Source organism: Cucurbita pepo, chromosome LG01 (assembly GCF_002806865.2).
Source record: "Cucurbita pepo subsp. pepo cultivar mu-cu-16 chromosome LG01, ASM280686v2, whole genome shotgun sequence".
In the NCBI taxonomy this organism is placed as follows: Eukaryota; Viridiplantae; Streptophyta; class Magnoliopsida; order Cucurbitales; family Cucurbitaceae; genus Cucurbita; species Cucurbita pepo.
The window spans coordinates 15,419,298-15,440,553 of NC_036638.1; the positions used below are offsets into that span (position 1 = coordinate 15,419,298).

Below are 21,256 nucleotides of genomic sequence, written 5' to 3' on the forward strand. Positions count from 1 at the left end.
CAAAAAAAAAAAAAAAAAAAAAAAAAAAAAAAAACCAACTAAGTTTAAGGGAACGTGAATAACCTAAATAAGGAAAATTCATAGCTTTTATCTAACAATCTCCTCCTCCAGGGACTTGGTGAAAATGTCTCCAAGTTGTTCCTCTGTTCAGATGAAATCAATCTTGATGAGCCCCTAATATGCACATTCCCTGATGTAGTGAAATCTAATTTCTATGTGCTTGCTCCGGTCGTGCAAAACTGGATTTTTTATTAGGGAGATGGTAGCTTTGTTGTCCACGTATAGCATTGGTGGATCGCCTTCTCTTCCGATGAGTTCTTCCATCAGTCGCGCAAGCCAGACCCCCTGCGTTACCGTCGTCGAAGCGACGATGTATTTTGCTTCGCAAGAAGATAAAACAACTACCTTTTGTTTTGTTGATTGCCAGTAGATCGCACCGCCTGAGAGGAAGTAAATCATCCCGCTGGTGCTCTTACGATCATCAACGTCACCAACCATGTCACTATCACTGTACCGACCAGATCAAGCTTCTCCTTTCTTCTCCCTGTGTAATATCTCACACCCCAGCCTCTGGTTCTGGCTACATAGCGCAGGATGCGCTTGACAGGCACTAGATGCTCCTCCACAGGCTCCCGACAATGCTTTGATAATTGGTGGAGTCGACTGCCGTCGTAGTGCTGGCCTTCCTTAGCTGGAGCCGAGCCTCCATTGGCGTTCTTGTAGGGTTACTATTCGCTAGCCCAGCCGTGTCCAGCAACTTCTTTGCGTATGCACCTTGACAAATGGTGATGCCGGCATACTCTGTTACACTTGGATACCAAGGTAGTAGCTGAGCACGCGGAGATCGCTCATCTTGAAGTTCTTTGACATCTCCCTCTTGAATCTCTCAAGAACTTTCATGTCACCTCCAGTGATTACGAGGTCGTCGACATACACTCCCACGATCAGTTGCTGCTTGTCGTGGCCGTGCGTGTACATGCCATGCTCACAGAGTGCCTTGTCGAAGCCCGCGTTCCAGGCTCGTGGTGCTTGTCGAAGCCCGTAGAGTGCCTTGTGTAGGTGCAGTACCTAGCCGGAGTTGTCGTTGTCAAGGAAGGCAGGTGGTTGTCGGACGTAGACGGTCTCCTTCAGCTCAACGTTGAGGAAAGCGGACTTCATGTCCATGTGGTGGACCTCCCAAGAATGATGTGTCGTGATCGCCAGCAATAGGCGGACAGATTCCAATCTTGCCACCGGTGCGAACACCTCTTCGAAGTCCACTCCTTGCTTCTGGACGTAGCCCTTCACCACCAGACGAGCCTTGTGCTTCACAACTTTTCCCTTCCACTCCTTGCTTCTGGATGTAGCCCTTCACCACCGACGGGCCTTGTGCTTCACAACTTTTCCCTTCCACTCCTTGCTTCTGGACGTAGCCCTTCGCCACCAGACTAGCCTTGTGCTTCACAACTTTTCTCTTCCACTCCTTCCTTCTGGACGTAGCCCTTCGCCATCAGACTAGCCCTTCGCCACCAGACGAGCCTTGTGCCTCACAACTTTTCCCTTTCACTCCTTGCTTCTGGACGTAGCCCTTCGCCACCAGACTAGCCTTTCGCCACCAGACAGGCCTCGTGCTTCACAACTTTTCTGGCCTCGTGCTTCACAACTTTTCTGGCCTTTTGCTTCACAACTTTTCTGGCCTTGTGCTTCACAACTTTTCTGGCCTTGTGCTTCACAACTTTTCCCACTTCCACTCCATGCTTTTAGACGTAGCCCTTCGCCACCAGACGGGCCTTGTGCTTCACAACTTTTCTCATCCACTCCTTGCTTCTGGACATAGCCCTTCGCCACCAGACGAGCCTTGTGTTTCACAACTTTTCCCTCTTCCACTCCTTGCTTCTCGACGTAGCCCTTCGCCACCAGACGGGCCTTGTGCTTCACAACTTTTCCCTCTTCCACTCCTTACTTCTGGACGTAGCCCTTCACCACTAGACGAGCCTTGTGCTTCACAACTTTTCCCTCTTCGTTACGCTTCAGCTTGAAGACCCATTTGAGCCTTATGGCTCGGTGTCCTGGTGGCATGTTCTCAAAACTCCATGTCTTGTTCTTAGTGATGGACGCCATCTATTCCTGCATTGCCTTCAGCCAGCACGGGTTCCTTTCTGCTTCGGCGAAGGTGTTCGGTTCATCCACCCTGATGGCATGCAGTAATGCCACCTCGTCTTCGAGCTCGCGCACCGCCAGTCCAGGTGGTTCACCTCCTCCCAGTAGGTCTTTCCAACCTCCGGTACCTAGCCACTAGACCATCATCGTGATTGGCATCCAGTGTCGAATTCACAGTACATGGTGTTGCGAACTCCACTGGTTCAGGGGGTGCAGCCGGAGTTGTGGTTGGGGTTGGCATAGGCGTGCCCGATGCAGCTGCTGGCAGTAGTGACAGTTCCTGATGCTGCGGTCCTCCTTCTCCCGGCTCGGTGACGAGGTACTCTACCGTGAATTAATTTAGATTTCAGTTTGCCGTGGCCACGTCGTTCCACTGCCAGACTCTTCCTGCATTGCCTTCAGCCAACATGGGTTCCTTTTTGCTTCGGCGAAGGTGTTCGGTTCATCCGCCTTGATGGCATGCAGTTCGGCCACCTCTTCTTCGAGCTCGCGCACCGCTAGTCCAGGTGGTTCACCTCCTCCCAAGGTCTTCTATCCTCCGGTACCTGGCCACTAGACCATCATCGTGATCGGCATCCAGTGTCGAATCCGCAGTACATAGTGTTGCGAACTCCGCTGGTTTAGGGGGTGCAGTCAAAGTTGTGGTTGGGGTTGGCGTTGGCGTAGGCGTGCCCAATGCAGCTGCTGGCAGCTGTGACGATTCTTGATGCTGCGGTCCTCCTTCTCCCGACTCGGTGACGAGGTACTCCATCGTGAATTAATTTAGATTTCGGTCTGCCTCGGTCACGTCGTTCCACTGCCAGAAGGTGCTCTCGTTGAAGACAACGTCGCGCGACATGTGAGCTTGCACCCCCCCCCACAGGATCATAGAGCCTATCCGCCTTGCCTTCAGGTTGGCTCCCGGGTTCGTAACTTTGACCTTTTTTTTTTTAGCGTTACAGTCTCCCTTGTTGTTTTGACTGAGGAGGAAATCGTTGACGAGGAAAAAGCTGGACGAAAAAACCGAAGGAAAACTCTTGGAAGAAGAAAATAACGGAAAAACAAAAGAGAGAGACAGTATGCGTTGAAGACCTGATGATTTTATTTTCATTCAGTTGACATATTTAAATAACATCATATCCTAAAATTAACCGTAGTGGCAAACAAATCTTGCGCCTAAAGTTGGCCCAAATGGTCAGCTAAAAATACATTCTTCCATTATACATGAAGCGTTAATTCAGATATCCAAAAACCAAAAAAATACAACTAAGTTTAAGGAAACGTGTGAATAACCTAAATAAGGAAAAATCATAGCTTTTATCTAACATTCCTCGACCCAAAACTGTCTAGTCTTCCCGACTTTTGCTAGATCAACAACAGCTTTGGCCGAAGAGTCTTTATACAAATGTTCCCTTGTGATGTTGCGCATCGACCCATCGATCTTACTTAAATGAATATGAGTTAACATGCACAGGGCCGTATGTTTGCTCTTCTGACTCAACATGTCGACCACTTGATTAGTCTTTCCTGTTTTATGTTCGAACCTAAAGTCGAACTCTACTATGATTCTTGTCATCGAGCTTGTTTTGATGTCAACTTCGATTGGTCAAAAAAGTGACAAATGACACAATTATCCATCTTTACTACAAAATGGGATCTCGAAACATATTTCTTGTTTTGATGGCAATGGACGACAAGTATTTCTTTTTTGTGAAATTATGATAACCTTTGTCATACAACACCAAACACCAAACTCGTTATTTGATTATTAGACCTTTTTTCTTTTTTCTTTTTTTTTTCTTTTTTTTTTTTTTTTTTTTTGTAAATATTAGTTTAGACGCCATAAACAAAATCTTTAATGCACAAGAATTATTCTACCATTTCAAAAATTTCAAAAAACGGCTCTTTGAGTTGGAGTAACTGTCCAATGATCCCAACGTAGTTAACAAGTCAATATTTCCCGCCAAATCCCTATCCCTGTCCTCTCTCTCCAATGGCCTCCTCACTCCTCTTCTCTCTCATCCTCCTCCTCTCTCTCCTCCTTCTCTTCCCTTCTCTCTCTCCGCCTTCTCCTCCATGTCTCTCAATCTCCAGCTCGCTTCCCACTACCTCCTCCCTCACCATCTTCTCCCCCGCCGACTCCGCCTTTTCCCACTCCCCCCAGCCGCCTCTCTCCCTTCTCCAGTACAATCTCCTTCCTCACGCCTTATCTTTACAGAGCCTCCGGTATCTACCCTCCGGCGCCAAGATCTCCACCATGCTTTCCGGCCGATTCCTCACCTCACTAACATTGATGATCGGATTTCACTCAACAATGTTACGGTTGATAAGCCGCCGCTTGGAATCGAGAAGTTCTTCAATCCGTTCTTCGAGAGTTGGGACGTGTTTACCAAGAGAATCATCCAGCCTGATCTTGATTGCCACGATTCTTCGATTCAGAACGATCTGGTCGGGCCTCCGGCGGCGCTGAGAAACAGAGGCTTGACGGTGATGGCTTGACGATTTTTGAGAAACATGTTTACCAAGCAAAAATCATCAAGCCATCACCGTCAAGCCTCTTTTTGCTCGGCGCTGAGAAACGCCGGTTGTTTATGAAACCCTCTTGGTAAATGTGTTTACCAAGCAAAAATCGTCAAGCAAAAATCCTTCGATGAATCGCGTCGGTAATTTCTCAGATTGGAGATCCATCTTTCTCCGGCATATCGTCCCTGCAAGCTACGCTGGTCGGATCTGGCAGAATTTTCGGACGGAACTGAAATAAGGCCGTACTTGAGAGGATTTAGCATGAATGTGAATAGGAGCGGTGATGTTTTTGCTGAGGATTATTGAGAGTGAGTCCCATGTTGGCTAATTTAAGGAATGATCCTAGGCTTATAAGTGAGGAATGCTATCCCCATTAGGATGATGCCTTTTGTGGAAGCCCAAAGCAAAGCCATGAGAGCTTATGCTCAAAGTGGACAATATTTTGTGGAAGCCCAAAGCAAAGCCATGAGAGCTTATGCTCAAAGTGGACAATATCATACCATTGTGGAGAGTCGTATTCGTCTAATATGGTATCAGAACTAATAACTAGTATCAATCCTAACAACAGTTTTGATGGTGAACAACATGTCGGTTATCTTTCCTGACATGTTCTACAGCGAGAGGATAGTCGTTCATGGCATTGGGGGAATTCTTGAGATTTAAAAGAAAACGAAAAGATCTGAAATGGGGATGCAAGTGAAAGCGACACAAATAAAGCTGTAGCACATTACCATTTCTCTGTTTTCAGGTAATGAATTGTTCATATTATGATCTTGAATTGTTCATCATCTGCTGTGTCTGTCTGTTTCATTTGATTCTATTTTGTTTGATTGTATAATATGTTTCTACTTTCTGGATCAATTTTGTTCTAATCTTTCCAAAAACAATCTATATTGCATGACATCTATAAACATGAGACGATTAAATAAATCTTTCCAGACGCACAAATATTCATATGCAAGTAAGTAATCAATGATCAATAACACAAAAAGCATTAGAGGGTTAGAAGTACCGACTTCTTTCGAGTTCCTTGGCTAATCAAGAGTATAAAGATTCTTCATATTTTGGTATCAAAATCTTCCCATATCTCACCACATCTTCCACCCATTTCGCAGAAAGATTCAAAACGATATCAAATAAGAGAATCATCTTCGGTTGATATCAACAAATTGACAGCATTTCCAACCATTCCATTGTGAATGTCAACCGTGCAATGGTGCCTTTCTTAGTCTATCGAGTTTCTCTACCAGAAGTAAAGCTGTATCCTGTCTACCCTCATCAAGAAGAGCCTGTTTCAGATTGCTAAACATTGTTGCTGGCGGCCGAATACCCAAATCCAGCATCTCTTCAAAGTATTTGCAGGCACACTCTAACTTGTTCTCGTGGCACAAGCTGTTAATCAATGTTGAAAACATATGCATTCCCGGAAGAACTCCTCTGGCCTTCATTTGATCCCAAATCCGAATCGCCATGTCTACTCGCTCCTTATTGCATAACATTCTCACCATGATTTCATATGTACTCAAAGCTGGTTCACACCCTGGCTCCCTACTCATTCTCTCGAAAACAGAATAAGCTTCTTTTGATCTCCCAGCCTTTATCAAATGATGTAATATGATGTCATAAGTCCTCGAATTTGGACCGATGCCTAGTTTTTTCATGTCGTTAACCGTCCTATATGCATCAGCCATCTTCATCGACCAGCAGTAAGCCCCCACCACGGCATTATAAGTCGGTGCCTCTGGAGCATAGCCACTCGACTTTGATTGTTTGAAAAACTCTAGAGCCTCATTCAATCTTTTCTCAGAGCCCAAACCATTGATTAAGGTACAGAACACATGAGGTGATGGTTTGACATTCTTAGATTTCATTGTGTGAAACAACTGAATAGCTTCATCATACTTCTTTGCCTTGCAATGTGCATTGATAACTATACCGAACGTCACGACGTCCGGTTCGAACCCATCGTCTCTCATCTCCCTATAAACCTCATTCAACCTCAACAAATTCTGCTCCTGACCCCATCCTTCTAATAGAATTGTGTAAGACTTGATATCAGGCTTGAACCTTCTGTGCTTCATTTTATCAAACACCTCTTGTGCATGCCCAACGTTTCTCGATTTGCTCAGGGTGTCAATTAGTCTATTGAAATCTGATATTCCCAGTTGGAATCCAAACTTCTCCATCTTCTCAAATGCCTCGATTGCTTCTTTAACCTTTCTAGCTCGTGCATATCTCCGAGAAATTAAAGCAAATGTTTCTCTACTTAAAATCCCTTTCCGTTTCATATCATTCACCAAATTCCAAATCACATTGAACTGTTTGATCTTACCGAGGGATTCGATTAACGAGTTGTAGCTTTCCGTTGTGTGTTTGAAGCCTTTCTGCTTCTCCGCCCACCTGAAAAACGACAGCGCAAGAAGTCCCGCATTGCTCATCTTCTTCAGCACCTCGACAACCAGAGCCGGCGACACCTCGATTGAAGCACCATCAAGCAATGATTCAATGCAAGAACTAGGGTTTTTCGTAAGCAACTTACAGATTTTTTCAGCATCCTGGGCAATCTCAGCACTTGCCATGATTGAAATTTCGTCGGCGTCCGAATCCTGTTTGCTGTGCTCTGTACCATGATCGCTGAAATGGTGAGAGGCGTAACTGCGATTCGGAATAACCCCAGTTGAATGATCATTACAACGGGACGAAGTACAGATTGGGGTTTGGTTTCTGGTAATTGCTGGTGAACGAGAAACTGATCTGGATGAACAAGTGTAAGAAGATGATGGTAGCGAGTGGAAAGAACTTATTCTTCGAGATAATCCACGAAGCGAACTGAGGAATTGACGAAAACCCATTGGAAAATCAGCGAATATAAGTTAAAGGCAACAGCTTAACGAGAGATGAAGAAGAGAAATCAAATAAAAGTTTGGAGCTTTGAGGAACGATGCGACGAAGGATGTTCGCTCCACAGATCCCTTTGCGGCCGTTTATACTTCAACCTCAACTTCAGCTTGTAAATCGGGAATTTAAATAGGTTTTTTTTTTTTTTTTTGTCAAATTGATCCTAAAATTAATAGAGAAAGAGGGTGATTGGCAACACAAAAATTGAGAATTTAATGAATGAATTATGATTCAAATCCATAAAAGAAAAGCAATTCACAGTGAAGTTTGTAAGTGGTAGTAAGGGAAAAATAGTGGTATTGTTTGAATAAATTGTGGGGCTCTTAAATAAATACATTATATATCCCAAAACCTCAACAATATGCCTCTTGTTTCCTCATCTTCTCTAACCTGTTATGAACATGGCTAAGTCCCCACCCCCAAAATCTGAATATTTTGATCTCATGTATCCATTTACCTCACAGGCTTCTGAAAATGATGCGCCAGGACCTGCGACCGAGTCGACCCCTGGCTCAATCTTTTCATTGTACTGCCTTTCATTGGCATTGATTCGGTTGGGCGTTCCAGTCGTTCAGAAGGTTCTTCACAGACTCTTCAAACTTCTTAGCTTGAGATCCACATTTCAAGATATTGACATCACTCCATTGAGAGCAAGGATCCATCCACCAGTTCCTCCGACCCGAGCACCATGCTCCAGGAGTAAGTTGGTTGCGTCCCCGCTCCAAGAGTTTTTTATCGACCATGTCCAGCACGGTGTCATCTTTATGAAACTTTCGGGCAAAGGCAGCTCCACTTTCAGCCATGACATCGAAGTTTGATGCATTGAAGAAAAGGGGTTCCATCTTTGGAGGATCATCCCACATCATAAATCTTAGATTACTATTGACAGTTGTGTTCTTGAACTCATTTGAATTGCAAATGACAGAGTGAAAGTATCCTTCTTGTGATAACACAATGTTGTTAAAATACATAAGAAGCATCCGAGGAAGGTTATCCCATCCAAGAACACAATATTCGAGAAACGGTCGACTTAGGATGAACCAAGGGGAACCTGCAACCACGCACGAGGTAACGTCATCGTAGGTACAATACCCTTCACCAGGCTAGTTACTAGTAGAATGTTGATAGCTATATAAACAATACTTGAGGAGCGAAACACGGAGGAACAAGAAGATGATGAAAAAACGAGACAAAATCAACTCTACCTGTAAATATTTTGAAAGCATCAGGTGTCGGTCGCCTCTCGGTGGCATGAAATATTTGAGTTCTCCTTGCCAAATATAACCCTGGATCAACCACAATTGGCTGGATCCTCTGACCTCTGCATTACCAGAAACACAGACCATATCATACTTCAATTCAACCATGAGCAGTATATAATTCAGATTGGCATTTGCTTACTCTTTCCACCCAAGGTCGCTCGTATGATCTATGAAATTGAGATCTCTTCTAATAGACGAAAACACGTGTGACAGATCTGAAAGCACATATACGAAAGACATTACTACGCAAGGAAAACGAACGACACTCGTAGAAATCATTTTTGTGTCAAGTAACTTTTAATACTTCCCACAGCCTCTAAGAATTGCATTTCAAATAATGAATATCATTGATATTCATCCTTTTATAGGAATCATTTCAATGCAGTACCCTTACGAGTCAGGAAAGGTCTTTCAATTTTTTACCCCCTAACCTTTCGAACCCGTTGTTTACAACACACTTGGGCAGCAATCTGACCCGACATATATATACATTCCTGAGTGTCTGGGCTAGCTTTCACACACCTATTATCACGAAACAACGGTCTAACTCTGCTACATCTAGTTGCCAAGGTAACTCGTAGGATTTTTTTTTTCTTTTTTCAGAAAGCGGTAACTTGTAGGATATCAAATCCTAAATAGACGCCCATCATAGCTAGAACCTAATCCCTCTTAGCCATTTATGCTAAGATTAAAGAAGAAAAGAAGCAAATTTTATGAGCCCAATGCAAAGAAACGAAATGAATGCTAAATCAGTTAATCAGGGTTGCCATGGAAATGTTCAAATTTCGTACGAAAGTTCAGTCCAGATATAGCAGCATATCAGCGCCAAACCTCGAACATTAGAACAGCAAGAAAAAACATCAATCTAAACAAAGCTACATCAGTTTCCTCACAGACAGAAGCCAATAGTGTCTATAATCTCCAACACAGTAATTCTAGAGAATCAACCGCACAAAAACTTCCCAGATACAAATGTCTCAAGATGATCAAAATTCTCAAGGATTGAATATTTGCGCCACCGTAACAACCCAAACCCACCACTAGGAAACAATGTCCTCTTTAGACTTTCCCTTTCGAGCTTCACCTCAAAGTTTTTAAAACGCGTCTGCTAGGAAAAGATTTTCACACCCTTATAAAGAATGTTCCGTTCTCCTCCCCAACCGATGTAGGATCTTACAGCCACTCTACTTAAATCAATGAATCTTAATCAATCAAAAAGACCCTAAAATCACTTGAGAGCTCTCTTAATCTACTCGAATCCACGCAGACCATCGAGTTCTAATGACTTTGTTCACTGATACTTTAGGAAATGCAACAACAAAAAACAGATATGCATCCAACAGTCAACCTAAATATGAACAAGAAGTACCATATATAAACCATAATTGGCTAAGCCTATAAGAATCCTCCACAAATTTCATTACCTCTGTTAATTACAGGTTAGTAAATCAAAGCTTTTTCAACAATTAATATTCACATATATACCTCCCCTGGATGAAGAAGAACCAAACAAACAACACATAACAGTTACCAAATAGGCATATATATTAAACGCAACAAGAAACAATTACCCAATTAGCATTACCATCCTGACTGATTAGCGGGTAATCCGTTGCACTCAAAGTGATAAACCAGTCCCAACCACTGTCAATTTTGAGAAGAATCGCCGCAGCATGAAGAATCGTGGCAATGTTAGACGACCCCATGTAGGAGATTCGATCAGGCTTTCCAACAACATCAACATTCTCGAAGGCACGAATCGCTGGCACCGACTTAACTGCCACAGCAAGCTGCAGCCGCTCGTCATTGGAAGCATCCGCCGCGAGATGCAGAAGGTACCGGTTTCTAGGGTGGTAGACGGCAAGCAACAGCCTGAAGATTCGGTCCTTGTCGCCGCGACCACCGGAAATATAATAGGCAAACGCTGGAGGATATGGAGGTCCATGGTGGACTATTGAGGGAATGGATCGCGGAGAACTGAATGCAGAAATGGAAGAGAATAAGAGAAGGAGAAGAGAAAGGAACACGGCGGAGAAGAGAGTGAAAAGCCATTTCTTCTCAGCACCCATGACGGCGATCGTCGCTCTGGTTTAGATTTTTTCACTTTCTGGTGATTGAAATTGCAGTGGTATGATGATGGCGACGATGATTCAACTGGGTGGGGCATATGGGTAACCGTCAATTCAAGAAAATGGATGGTGAGATTCAAATATAATTTAGGTTTTCGGATTGTTTTAGGGAAATGGGTCCGCCGTAGATCTTGGATTCTTTGGCGATTCGGGTTGAGAAAACTGCTTCCCGGCGACTCCGCTCCGACGAAGATCTGGGATTCAAGAACACGCAGTAAAAAGATGAAAAAACTACGAAACCCACATTGTTCTGTTCGTAATTTCACTCTGTTTCTCTCCCGCGAACTCAGAAATCAAAAGTTCCTTCTCCCTCCTCTTCTACTTCTTCCTTGGAAATCTGTTGGGAAATCGCTGGATAGGGTTTTCAGATCAGATTTGCAGCGATTTTATGAAGAAATAAGAGATTGAGATTATGTGGGAAAATGGGTTTTCCGTCTGCCTACCTTCTCTCTGCTCAAGTTTTCATTTTTTTTTTTTAATTTCTTTTTTCCATTATTGTTTGACAAGATGCACATTAAGCAGCTGAGGGAAAAGACTTAGCCATTTCACGCGCTTTATGCGCGATTAGGAACAAACTAACCTAATTATTAATCATTTATGATTTGATTTTGTGTGTCTTAAAGTTCAATCGCTTGAGAGAGATTGGGGTAAAGTTTTCAAATGATATTAAGTATATACTAAACTTCCAAGACATTTTTCTTGGAGGCTTCAAGAATGTATTTGGAGGAGATTCTTAAATCCAAGGGTAAAATTGTAAATTCCATTCTTTTATTTTTTAAATGTGTGTTGGGATTGTAATGATTGAGAAAGACTTGTTTAGCCTAATCTTCTTTCTTTTNTTTTTTTTTTTTTTTTTTTTTTTTTTTTCTTTTGGACTTTTGTTTCATATAAGATGGTTGTAAACCATGAAATTTGAAAATTGAGAAATATAATGATTGGGAAATGGTTGAAGGATGGAAAATGATGGGTACACCGTTAGATATTCAAATTCTGACTTAGTTCCGAGGGTTTCTATAACCTAAGTTCCTTCTCGACTTTGTTGCTACTATCATCTACATCAGCAATCTCATGAGTATCGTATTGATGTGGTCCATTTATATCCATGTCAATTTCAATCTTTTTGGCTCGAAGAGGAAACAAAAACATTCGGAAGACTTAATGAGTAATCTGCAAACATTTTACTAGCTCCAACAAATTTTATGGTGAGAATTGTTAGAAGAGGAGTTTCACATCAAGGAGTCATTGATTTATAGGTAAGAAATACATCTACATTAGGATGAGGCTTTTTGAGAAAACCAAAAGTGAAGCAAAGATGGAGGGACAGAAACGGCGGCAACGGATTTGCCCGGTTGTCGAAGATGTCGGAGCTGCTTGACTGCCCAATGCAGCCACTCGGACCAGAATTTCTCACCCTCAAAAAACAAAATGGCATCATTCTGATTATAATCCTCCCTACTACCAACAAACATCACATTGGGGTTCTCCAATTGATTGTTCTTCAATTAAAACATATTGTTCATAACAATAATTGCATTTGCACTTCCTATTGCTATTCTTTAATATTGTGAAATGATTGAGATTTATTAGATTTCTTCTTCCTAGATTCAGACGAAGTAAGAAATTCGTAGCTTAATTACGCTACAATTACAAGAGGTAGAGGTAGAGAGGAGTTTTAGAATTACATTCACACTATTATTTTGCATCTATAAAATGTAATATGAAACAAAACTCAAATACAAATAACAATCTCATGGCTACTAAATTTAAGCAATGAACCCAATATGAACCATGATCACAATATGCTAACTGCATGCATAAACTATAAACATAAATCATTCAAAACATGATTCAAAACAACCCAAAAAAATGAATACACATGTGGATGAAAGAGGAGAATATTAAGGCTATTAGATCACATGGTATCACATTCTTTGATGGAAGAGAGGGGACATTAAGGGTATTGGATCACATGATATTACATTATTTTTCTTAATCTTCTCTTCTTTTCATATTCTAACTTAGCTAATCAAAAAATCATTGTCAATTATGTCATTCTCCCATTTACAAAAGTCATAGAAATCATCCAACAATACATATACATCTCTATACCAAACGTTGTGTGGTATCACCTCTATTTTTCCCCCAATGAGCAGTCTTTACGTCGCTCGTCGTCGTCCCAACTGGGCTCTAGGACTGGAAGTGAAGGTTGAAGGGGGAAGGGCGCCGCTGGAAGAAAATGCAGTCTGCATTGGATTTACTTTTAACATATATATGTATATACTAGAGACACATGAGATCGGGTTGATCCATAAACCCTAGCGGTCGTGGAGTTTTCCATTTAATTTTTCAAGATGAATTATCTGACCGGTAACTAGTTGAAGTCATCTATACATAAACCTTAGCCGTCGTGGAGTTTTTCATCTCGGTGTCTCATTGTGTATTCTTTCTTTTATTTTTCATGTTTTTCATCTAGATCGAGCATGTAAATTGTGTAATTCTAACACTTTGTTTCTTTTCGATTGCTTGTCATCTCCGGTAAGATTCCTGTTACTAAATTTTCTTTTTAACTCCTAGAAATAATGGTAGGAAATGTTTTGATGAGTATATTCTTATTTTCAATGATATCTCACAATAAAAATAATTTGGGAAATCATGACCAAAGAGTGTGATATCAATTAAGTTGTCCCTCATTATTTGAAGAACATTTCTAATACCATTTAAAATGTCATTTCAAATAATTAATTCACTTTCTGTCACATCGCTATAGTATTTTATGTGATGAGGGAGTCATTAAATGAAATAATAATATGAATTATAATGAGTCCATAGTACAAAACTGTTTTGTACAGTATAAGTACTCCATGATTATAATTTTTCTGATGAATTATTTTATTGGAAAACTTTCGTGGGTTGTGGATGATGAAGAGGAACCAACTTTGTCAAACCTCCAGCTAAGAAGCTTCTTTTCCAATATAGAAACAATGTCATTCGACACTGTCCTTGAATGGTTTGTTTGAATGGTTTATTTAAAAGGGAGTGGTCCGAGACACTTGTTTCACAATGCTCGCACTTATTGTGACACACGTATATGCCACATAGCTCGCTTAGGCCATAGGGCGTAGGAGTGGTGGAGAGCTGACATCATGTCTCCCCCTAAAATATATTATAAGGAATTTTCAATCTTTCTAGAGTAGACATGTTTTTGGCAAATGGGCATACGGTCTCATGGAGCTTCTGTCTGGTGACACCAAATTTGGCGAGCATTCATATTTCATATGGACGGACTTAAACTAGAGTAGCTTACCCAAACTCATTTCAGAACTTTGACTTTCGAGGTTAAGGTCTGGGCCTTACCATCCTTCTCAATCATATCATGACACTTGTCTATCTTGACCCTCACGTGACTAGATGGAGCCACTTGAGGGTCAATGCCTTATCTATTACTATGTGAAGGTCATACCCTACTCACTTTATATTATGGTTGTAACAATCTCCCTCGTTTAAACTTGTCGTCATCCTCAATGACTTTCTTGGAGGCATAATCACTTCATTGAATGTGACACTCTTTCCCACTTAATCTTCGAATTGTACTTAATGACGATCAGTTGGACTGGCTGCTAATGACGATCAGTTATTAGCGGTTGTTGCTGGAAAGTTATTGTAAGTTATTAGCAGTTATTTAGTTTTTTTTTTCTGTCTACATATGTATAGTGTAACAAGTTGAAGAAGGGTATGTAGTTGGTTTTGTTTATTTTTTCTGAGTATTGTCTCTTTCTTGTATGAGTGTCTCTAACAATTGGTATCAGAGCGTGGTTACATGCCAAAGATCATGCCGAGAAATAATAACAACACTGGAGAGAGAGGAGAGTCGTCGAAATCTGCAACAAAGGAAGGTCTGGTATCACTCTAATACCCGACGTTATCGAGAACCAACTACTCAGCATGGGCTATGAAGATGAAGGTCTATTTGCGTGCTCAAGGGGTGTGAGACGCAATCGAATCAACTAAGTCTCTGAATAGTCTTGATGAAAGGAATGATCAAATGGCCTTAGCAGCTATCTATCAAGCAATCCCTGAAGAGATATTGTTTTTGTTAGCAGAGAAAGAGACAGCAAAAGAAGCATGGCAGACGTTAAAAACTATTCATGTCGGTGCTGAACGTGTAAAGGAGGCAAAGATCCAAACTCTGAAGATTGAGTTTGAAATTATGAATATGAAGGTGTCAGAGACTATTGATGATTATGTAGCAAGGTTGACAGAAGTTGTTAATAAAATACGTACTTTTGGAGACAAGTTTGAAGAGGCATACTTGGTGAAAAAAATTCTCCGCTCAGTACCTCCTAAGTTTCTTCATATCGCATCGGCAATAGAGCAATTTGCCGATTTAAAGGTGATGACCATGGAGAAAGTCATCGGTCGTCTTAAAGCATACGAGGAACGAATCGGTGGCAACAAAGAGAATGCTGAGCATGTCTTATTGACTCAAGGAGAATGGAAAGAGAAAAAACGTAGCGACAATGGAAGCCATAGCCGAAGGCGAGGTCGCAATGGTCGCTGGAGAGGGAGAGGTCATGGACGTGGAAACTGTTAGATAAAACCTGAGTTTTTCAGTTTTTCCTTATTTAGATTAACACGATTTCAGAATACCTCCGTTTGACCATTTGACAAACACGTCGAATGGATCACCAAAGTTTTAGGTGGCAATTTTGTAGGGAGTGGCACCTATTTAGTTGGCCACTCTGCAGCCATTTTTTGGATAATTTATATTTAAATAGGAAATCTGTTTAGAATATCAAACAACTTTATTCTGAGGACAGTCAAAATTTCAGCCATTCTCTCTCTTTGTTATGTTACTCATTTTATTTTTCTTCCAACAACCTACCGTCGACTATTTCCTCTCACCGAAAAGAAAGGATTTCCCTGGCTGATTATCGAAATCCAACAAGTGGTATAGAGCCAGGTTGAAACGACTCGTTTCATCAAGAGAAGAAGGCTGACAAGAGCAAGGTAAGATGCTACAATTGTCAAGGCCTAGGCCACTATGCCTCAGAATGTCGGAAGGTGAAGTGTTATAATTGTCAAAAGATTGTCATTATGCATCCGACTGTAGATCGAAGAAAAGGGAGGATCATTATGCATCCCACTGTAGATCGAAGAAAAGGGAGAATCAGGCGCACTTAACTGAGACGCAAAGTGATGAGAATGAGCCAGCCTTACTTACGGCACAAGTTTGTGAAGTCCGAACTCTCGGTTCACCAGAGTTGACGGAGATGGCTCTTTATGAAGAGAAGGTTGTCCCGGAAGAAATTGAGAAGAAAAACAACACTTGGTTCCTAGATACGGGAGCCAGCAATCATATGACTGGTTGTCGAAGTTGGTTCTCGGAATTGAACGAGTCAGTGACCGGCACGGTGAAGTTCAGAGATGGATCACTTGTAGAGATAAAAGGACGTGGAGATGTGATGCTGCAAGGTGAAAATGGAGATCATTGTATTCTTTCCGATGTATATTTCATTCCTAAACTTAAAAGTAACATTATAAGTTTAGGACAATTGGATGAACAGGGCTGTAAAGTTGAGATCGAACATGGTTTACTTGTCATTTTCACAAAGGCAAAGAAATTCTTGGCAAAAGTGAAGCGGTCAAGAAATAGGCTATATACAATTAGCCTAAAAACAACGAAACCAACATGTCTACTTGGTAAGTTGTCTGAAGATTCTTGGTTGTGGCATGCTAGATATGGGCATTTGAATTTTGAGGCTTTAAGAGACCTGTGTNAATCAGGTTATCTCAGTCGAGTTATGCGGCAAAGCTTTTGGCAAAACTTGGAATGATGGATTGTAATCCGTGTCATGTTCCTATGGAGCGGAAAACAAAACTAAGCAAAGTGAGTTGTACATCTATNAGAGTGTAATTGAAGCAACTCCTTATGAGAAATTGAGAGGAAGAAAGCCTAATGTAGAGCATTTTAGAGTGTTCGGAAGCCTGACATATGCAAGAAATACAACACCCAATTTATCCAAATTACAAGACCGAAGTGTGTCNTATCATATTCCATTGGAGTTATGAGTCGTTATATGGAAGCTCTGACTATGGTTCATACGGCAGTTGTGAAGCAGATACTCAGGTACGTGAAAGAAACTATTGATATTGGATGTCATTATGTGAAGACAAAGCAAGTAGAAAATCGCTTAATCGAANATTCGCTGTTCATTATGATCCACAGGTCAATGTGAATGACGAAGATATTTTAGAAGAGCGGGGAGAATAATTAGNATTGATATTGGATGTCATTATGTGAAGACAAAGCAAGTAGAAAATCGCTTAATCGAATATAGTGATAGTGATCTTGCTGGAGATATAGATGATCGAAAGAGCACTACGGGGACCTTGTTTTTCTTATATGGCAATCCAGTNGACAATTCATCACCAAGAGACGATTCATACATCTCATCAAGTTCAAGAAAATTTCGATCGTCAAGAGAAATTTACTCTGATTCTATTGAGTTGGATGAAGAAGCTGGGATGTGTTTTCTTTCACTTGAGGAGCCAAATTCATATATGGAAGCAAGAGATAATGAGAAATGGCAGCAAGCAATGCTAGAAGAGTTGTGTGTTATTGAGAAAAATGGCACGTGGGAGTTCGCAAAACTACCAAATGAANGTCAGCTGCTTGTCAAGGAATATGGTTAGGACGTTTACTAAAGGAATTGTANATATAAGTTGAAGAGAAATCCGGATGGGGAGATCGTGAGATATAAAGCCCGGTTAGTCGCAAAGGGTTTTGTCCAGAAATATGGAGTGGACTTTGATGAGGTATTTGCACCTGTTGCAAGGCTTGAAACAGTGCGAGTCTTGATTACTATAGCGGCGCAGGAGAGTTGGGAGATTCATCATATGGATGTCAAGTCGGCATTTCTTAATGGTGATTTGAAGGAAGAGGTTTATGTAGAACTACCATANTCGAGAAAGAATTGGTTTGAAGAATGTAAGAATGTGAAGATTTAAATACAACATTAAGGGAATAATTTGTTAGTTTGTTTAATCTTATATTACAGTTTTAGTATTTGTGGCTAATAGTAAGGGAAGTTATTAGCCGTTGTTTCTGGGAAGTTATTGTAAGTTATTACCAGTTATTTAGTTTTTTTTGTATGTACGTATATTATAACAAGTTGAAGAACGGTTAGTTTTTTTTTGTCTGTATGTATATTATNAAGGGAATGTTTTACGACTCAGGAAAGCATTGTATGGCTTACATCAAGCACCTTGTGCCTNATAACAAGTTGAAGAAGGGTATGTAGTTGGTTTTGTTTATTTTTTCTGAGTAGTGTCTCTTTCTTGTATGAGTGTCTCTAACAGACCCTGACTTCTTTGCTTGTAACCATTGACATTACTTCTCTAATGTGAATGGTTCTCTGGAAGACACCCGACCTGGTGTGCCTTCTGGTTCTCTGTTTCTCACATTCAAAACTCCTAAACCCTTGGAAAATGAGCTTGGTTTGTGCTTCACTAATAGGTAAGACTGCTCTTTGGAGAGTTCGGCTTCAACCCACAAATCTAATCTTGATTCTGACTCGCAACTATCATGCCCACTCCGGCCCTCTTGACACACTTTTGAAGTCTTCATTCAACCCTTGAGTTCTTTTCTTAACATTCTTGTCCAACTAGACACACAAAGTGTGACTCTAATACCAACTATCATAGTCGTACATTTTCAACCATGCGACGTCATGATTTTGGCACGCTCAGGACAAGTCTTAAGGGAAACCTAAGGCTCATATACATTTTTCACCCATCTTTGTGGCTTGTCGAACCTTAGGCGAGGTTTGTCTTCAACAACCAACAAACGTAAATGGAAGGAGCGCTAATTCAAAGGTCTTCTTCGGACATTTTCTCCTGTTTAGGGGGAGTACTTCAATCGAGGGAGGGACGTGTGTTGCCCATTGAAGATGACACACGTCGCTATGTCAGCGACCATCCGAGACCCAACTCGCTCACCCGATCCATGAACCACGCTCGTGTTAGACAACCCGAACTGACCCTGCATGCACAACATGTTAGCGTAAGAAAAGTTGAAAGAAAACCAACGTGCTCTAGGGATCAAATGCACGTCGTCTAAGTTGCACCTACCAACTAGAAGGTGACACTGTCGCACAGCAAGCGCATCTGCTTCTCCTCTCGTGCGTGACGTACGCGCGTGTGAGTTCCTCCTTTTTGGTTTTTTTAACTTCTATTCGACTGTTTTTCACTCTCATTTCAATACTAACTTTAATTTTATTTGAACTAGGACCTGCCAAAGAAATTTTAGAACTTTTAGAGCCACTAATACACGAAAAGGCTAGCTCAAGAAGACGAATCATCCATGTGAGTAACCACATAGACTTTAGGCAAGTAATACTTGTAGGGATCAATAGGAAGTTCTAACATGCAAGCATTCCTTAGCTTAGGTGGTTAGAAATTTTATGTTAAGGACTTTGGAAACGCGCTTTTGGATGAATATGTATTGTATGTATATTATGAAAATTATTGTTATGCCCTTAAGTTAGATTTCTTAGAAGCATGTTGTTTTATATTTTATGCAAAGCTAGAAAGAGAATATGCATGACTAGAATACAAATTGGGTAACATGGATGAATATGCATAATGTAAGAAATCATCAAAATGACCGATGAGATTTATGATGAATGGTGTTCTATATGCTTTCCGTTGTGTTAGAAGGGAGAATGAGCTATTATGATCTATACTCCGGCCAATTGATGGTTGTTTTAGTGACTTTGTTTGCTTGTTTGTATGTATAAATATTTTAGTTTATGTTTACAGTACTTTAGGTTATTGATAGGATATTTCCCTAATAAATTTATACGAATGTTTAGAATATGTATATCACGTTGGAGGTGATCGATAGGAAAATCAATTTAGCAAACCATGCACAAGAGAACCAAGATAAGTTTAGGGTACTAGAGTTAGAGTGATTTAGACTCTGTGCATCTAGAGATTGGTCTAGCCTTGAGAAGCCAACCCCAAATATCTTGAAAAGAGAGATGAGATTTTAATGTCTAAACGCCCCGAATAACCTAGTAAACTGCACGACACCCAAGGAGCATAAAAGAGAGCTTACAAGACCACTAGTAGCGTGAACGGCATCATTAGAGCACGATGGTATCCTATCTTCTCCAATACTTTAGTAACACTATTTGGTGACCTAGGTTGGACCAGACATGTCCTTGCCAGGGGGCAAGTATCTAGGAACTCACACCGGAGTTTGGCCAAGATCAAATAGAATATTCGTGTCGTGGCACCTGAGGAGCTACTATTGTATGTAGAAACGAGTTGACAGCCTAGGTTGTGATTCTTAACTTGCCTTGAGAAGGGCAAGGAACTACTTAGGTCGTTAAGCTCATGATAGGTGGCATTATCATGTGTGAAGTAGTCAGGTGTCCCTTGCATAGACTTGTTGTACTGTAAACCCGCCTTGAGAGGGGTGAGGGACCACATGGATAGATTGAGTAGCTGAAAGGCACACGGGATTGCTCCCCTAGATGTTGATTGTGTAGTTTTTCCTAGGAAAGAATCATAAGTTAGCTATACACAGATGCGGTCAGACAAGATGCCATACTTTTCCATGAGATGTGATGAGGTCGCACCTCAAACCAAGATACGAGATGTTCACTGCTGGTGTTATGTAAGCGTACTAACCATGAGAACTAAAAGTTGGTTTACCCCAAGATGAGATGTGTCATCCAAAAAATCTGCAACCCTAGAACTCAGTAAACAACTTCTAGACCCCAATAAGGTCTATGACATGTAAGAGAACCACTTGAAACTTCAAGATCTATTCAAGGGCTTTACTATTGTGGAATTAGGTCCAAACTTTCTAAAGTCCAAAGTAGTGCTCGTGGATACTTACTAGGTTAAGGATACAATGAGAATCTACAAGTAGGTTGCTTATTAAGCATTTTTATACTCACCTCTTTCCCCTTTCATTTTTAGGTATTCGTAAGTTGCTGGTCAAGGTGGAGGAGTGTTCGAGAGCTATGCGGTCACAGAGGGGGTCGTTCTGGAGCGTTAGTACTTTCTTGTATTCAAGTCTTTTGTATTTCAATTTGTAACTGTACCCCGAACCTGTTTCTTGTTTATAATAAACTTGAACATTACCGTTTTATTAGTAGATTTTATTTTGCATTTAATTTATGTGTTGTCTTTATTTTATTTCATATATTTTTTTCTTTTTTTGTCTTCGTCTTTTAGTCACCGTCCAAGATTTAAAATCTCGAACATTAGATCCTAACATATCTCAATTAGTTGAAAAACGTTTTAGATTAAATG

The 21,256-nt window shown here is 41.0% G+C and overlaps 2 protein-coding genes and 1 pseudogene across 2 annotated transcripts; 1 reads left to right on the forward strand and 2 right to left on the reverse strand.

Moving 5' to 3' along the window:
- Positions 1–4,111: 4,111 nt before the first annotated feature.
- LOC111800354 lies at positions 4,112–5,394 on the forward strand (annotated as a pseudogene).
- A 152-nt stretch (positions 5,395–5,546) lies between these two features.
- On the reverse strand, positions 5,547–7,661 carry LOC111799871 (pentatricopeptide repeat-containing protein At1g71060, mitochondrial). The gene has a single exon (XM_023683365.1). It carries the CDS (start codon positions 7,491–7,493, stop codon positions 5,844–5,846), a length of 1,650 nt encoding a protein of 549 aa, XP_023539133.1. The 5' UTR covers positions 7,494–7,661; the 3' UTR covers positions 5,547–5,843.
- A 118-nt stretch (positions 7,662–7,779) lies between these two features.
- On the reverse strand, positions 7,780–11,420 carry LOC111799882 (beta-glucuronosyltransferase GlcAT14B-like). Its single transcript, XM_023683376.1, has 4 exons — positions 10,387–11,420; positions 8,941–9,016; positions 8,745–8,860; positions 7,780–8,590 (listed from the first exon to the last, which is right to left on the reverse strand). The coding sequence occupies exons 1-4, from the start codon at positions 10,868–10,870 to the stop codon at positions 8,076–8,078; spliced, it is 1,191 nt and encodes a 396-aa protein (XP_023539144.1). The 5' UTR covers positions 10,871–11,420; the 3' UTR covers positions 7,780–8,075.
- Between the last annotated feature and the right edge of the window lie 9,836 nt (positions 11,421–21,256).

Excerpts from the sequence above, each read along its gene's own strand:
- LOC111799882 (XM_023683376.1), bottom strand. The coding sequence starts at position 10,870 with ATGGGTGCTGAGAAGAAATGGCTTTTCACTCTCTTCTCCGCCGTGTTC. Across the intron at positions 8,861-8,940 it reads AGCGACCTTGGGTGGAAAGA|AGGTCAGAGGATCCAGCCAA; the intron begins GTAAGCAAATGC and ends CTGGTAATGCAG. Across the intron at positions 8,591-8,744 it reads TGCTTTCAAAATATTTACAG|GTTCCCCTTGGTTCATCCTA; the intron begins GTAGAGTTGATT and ends GCGTGGTTGCAG.
- LOC111799871 (XM_023683365.1), bottom strand. The coding sequence starts at position 7,493 with ATGGGTTTTCGTCAATTCCTCAGTTCGCTTCGTGGATTATCTCGAAGA.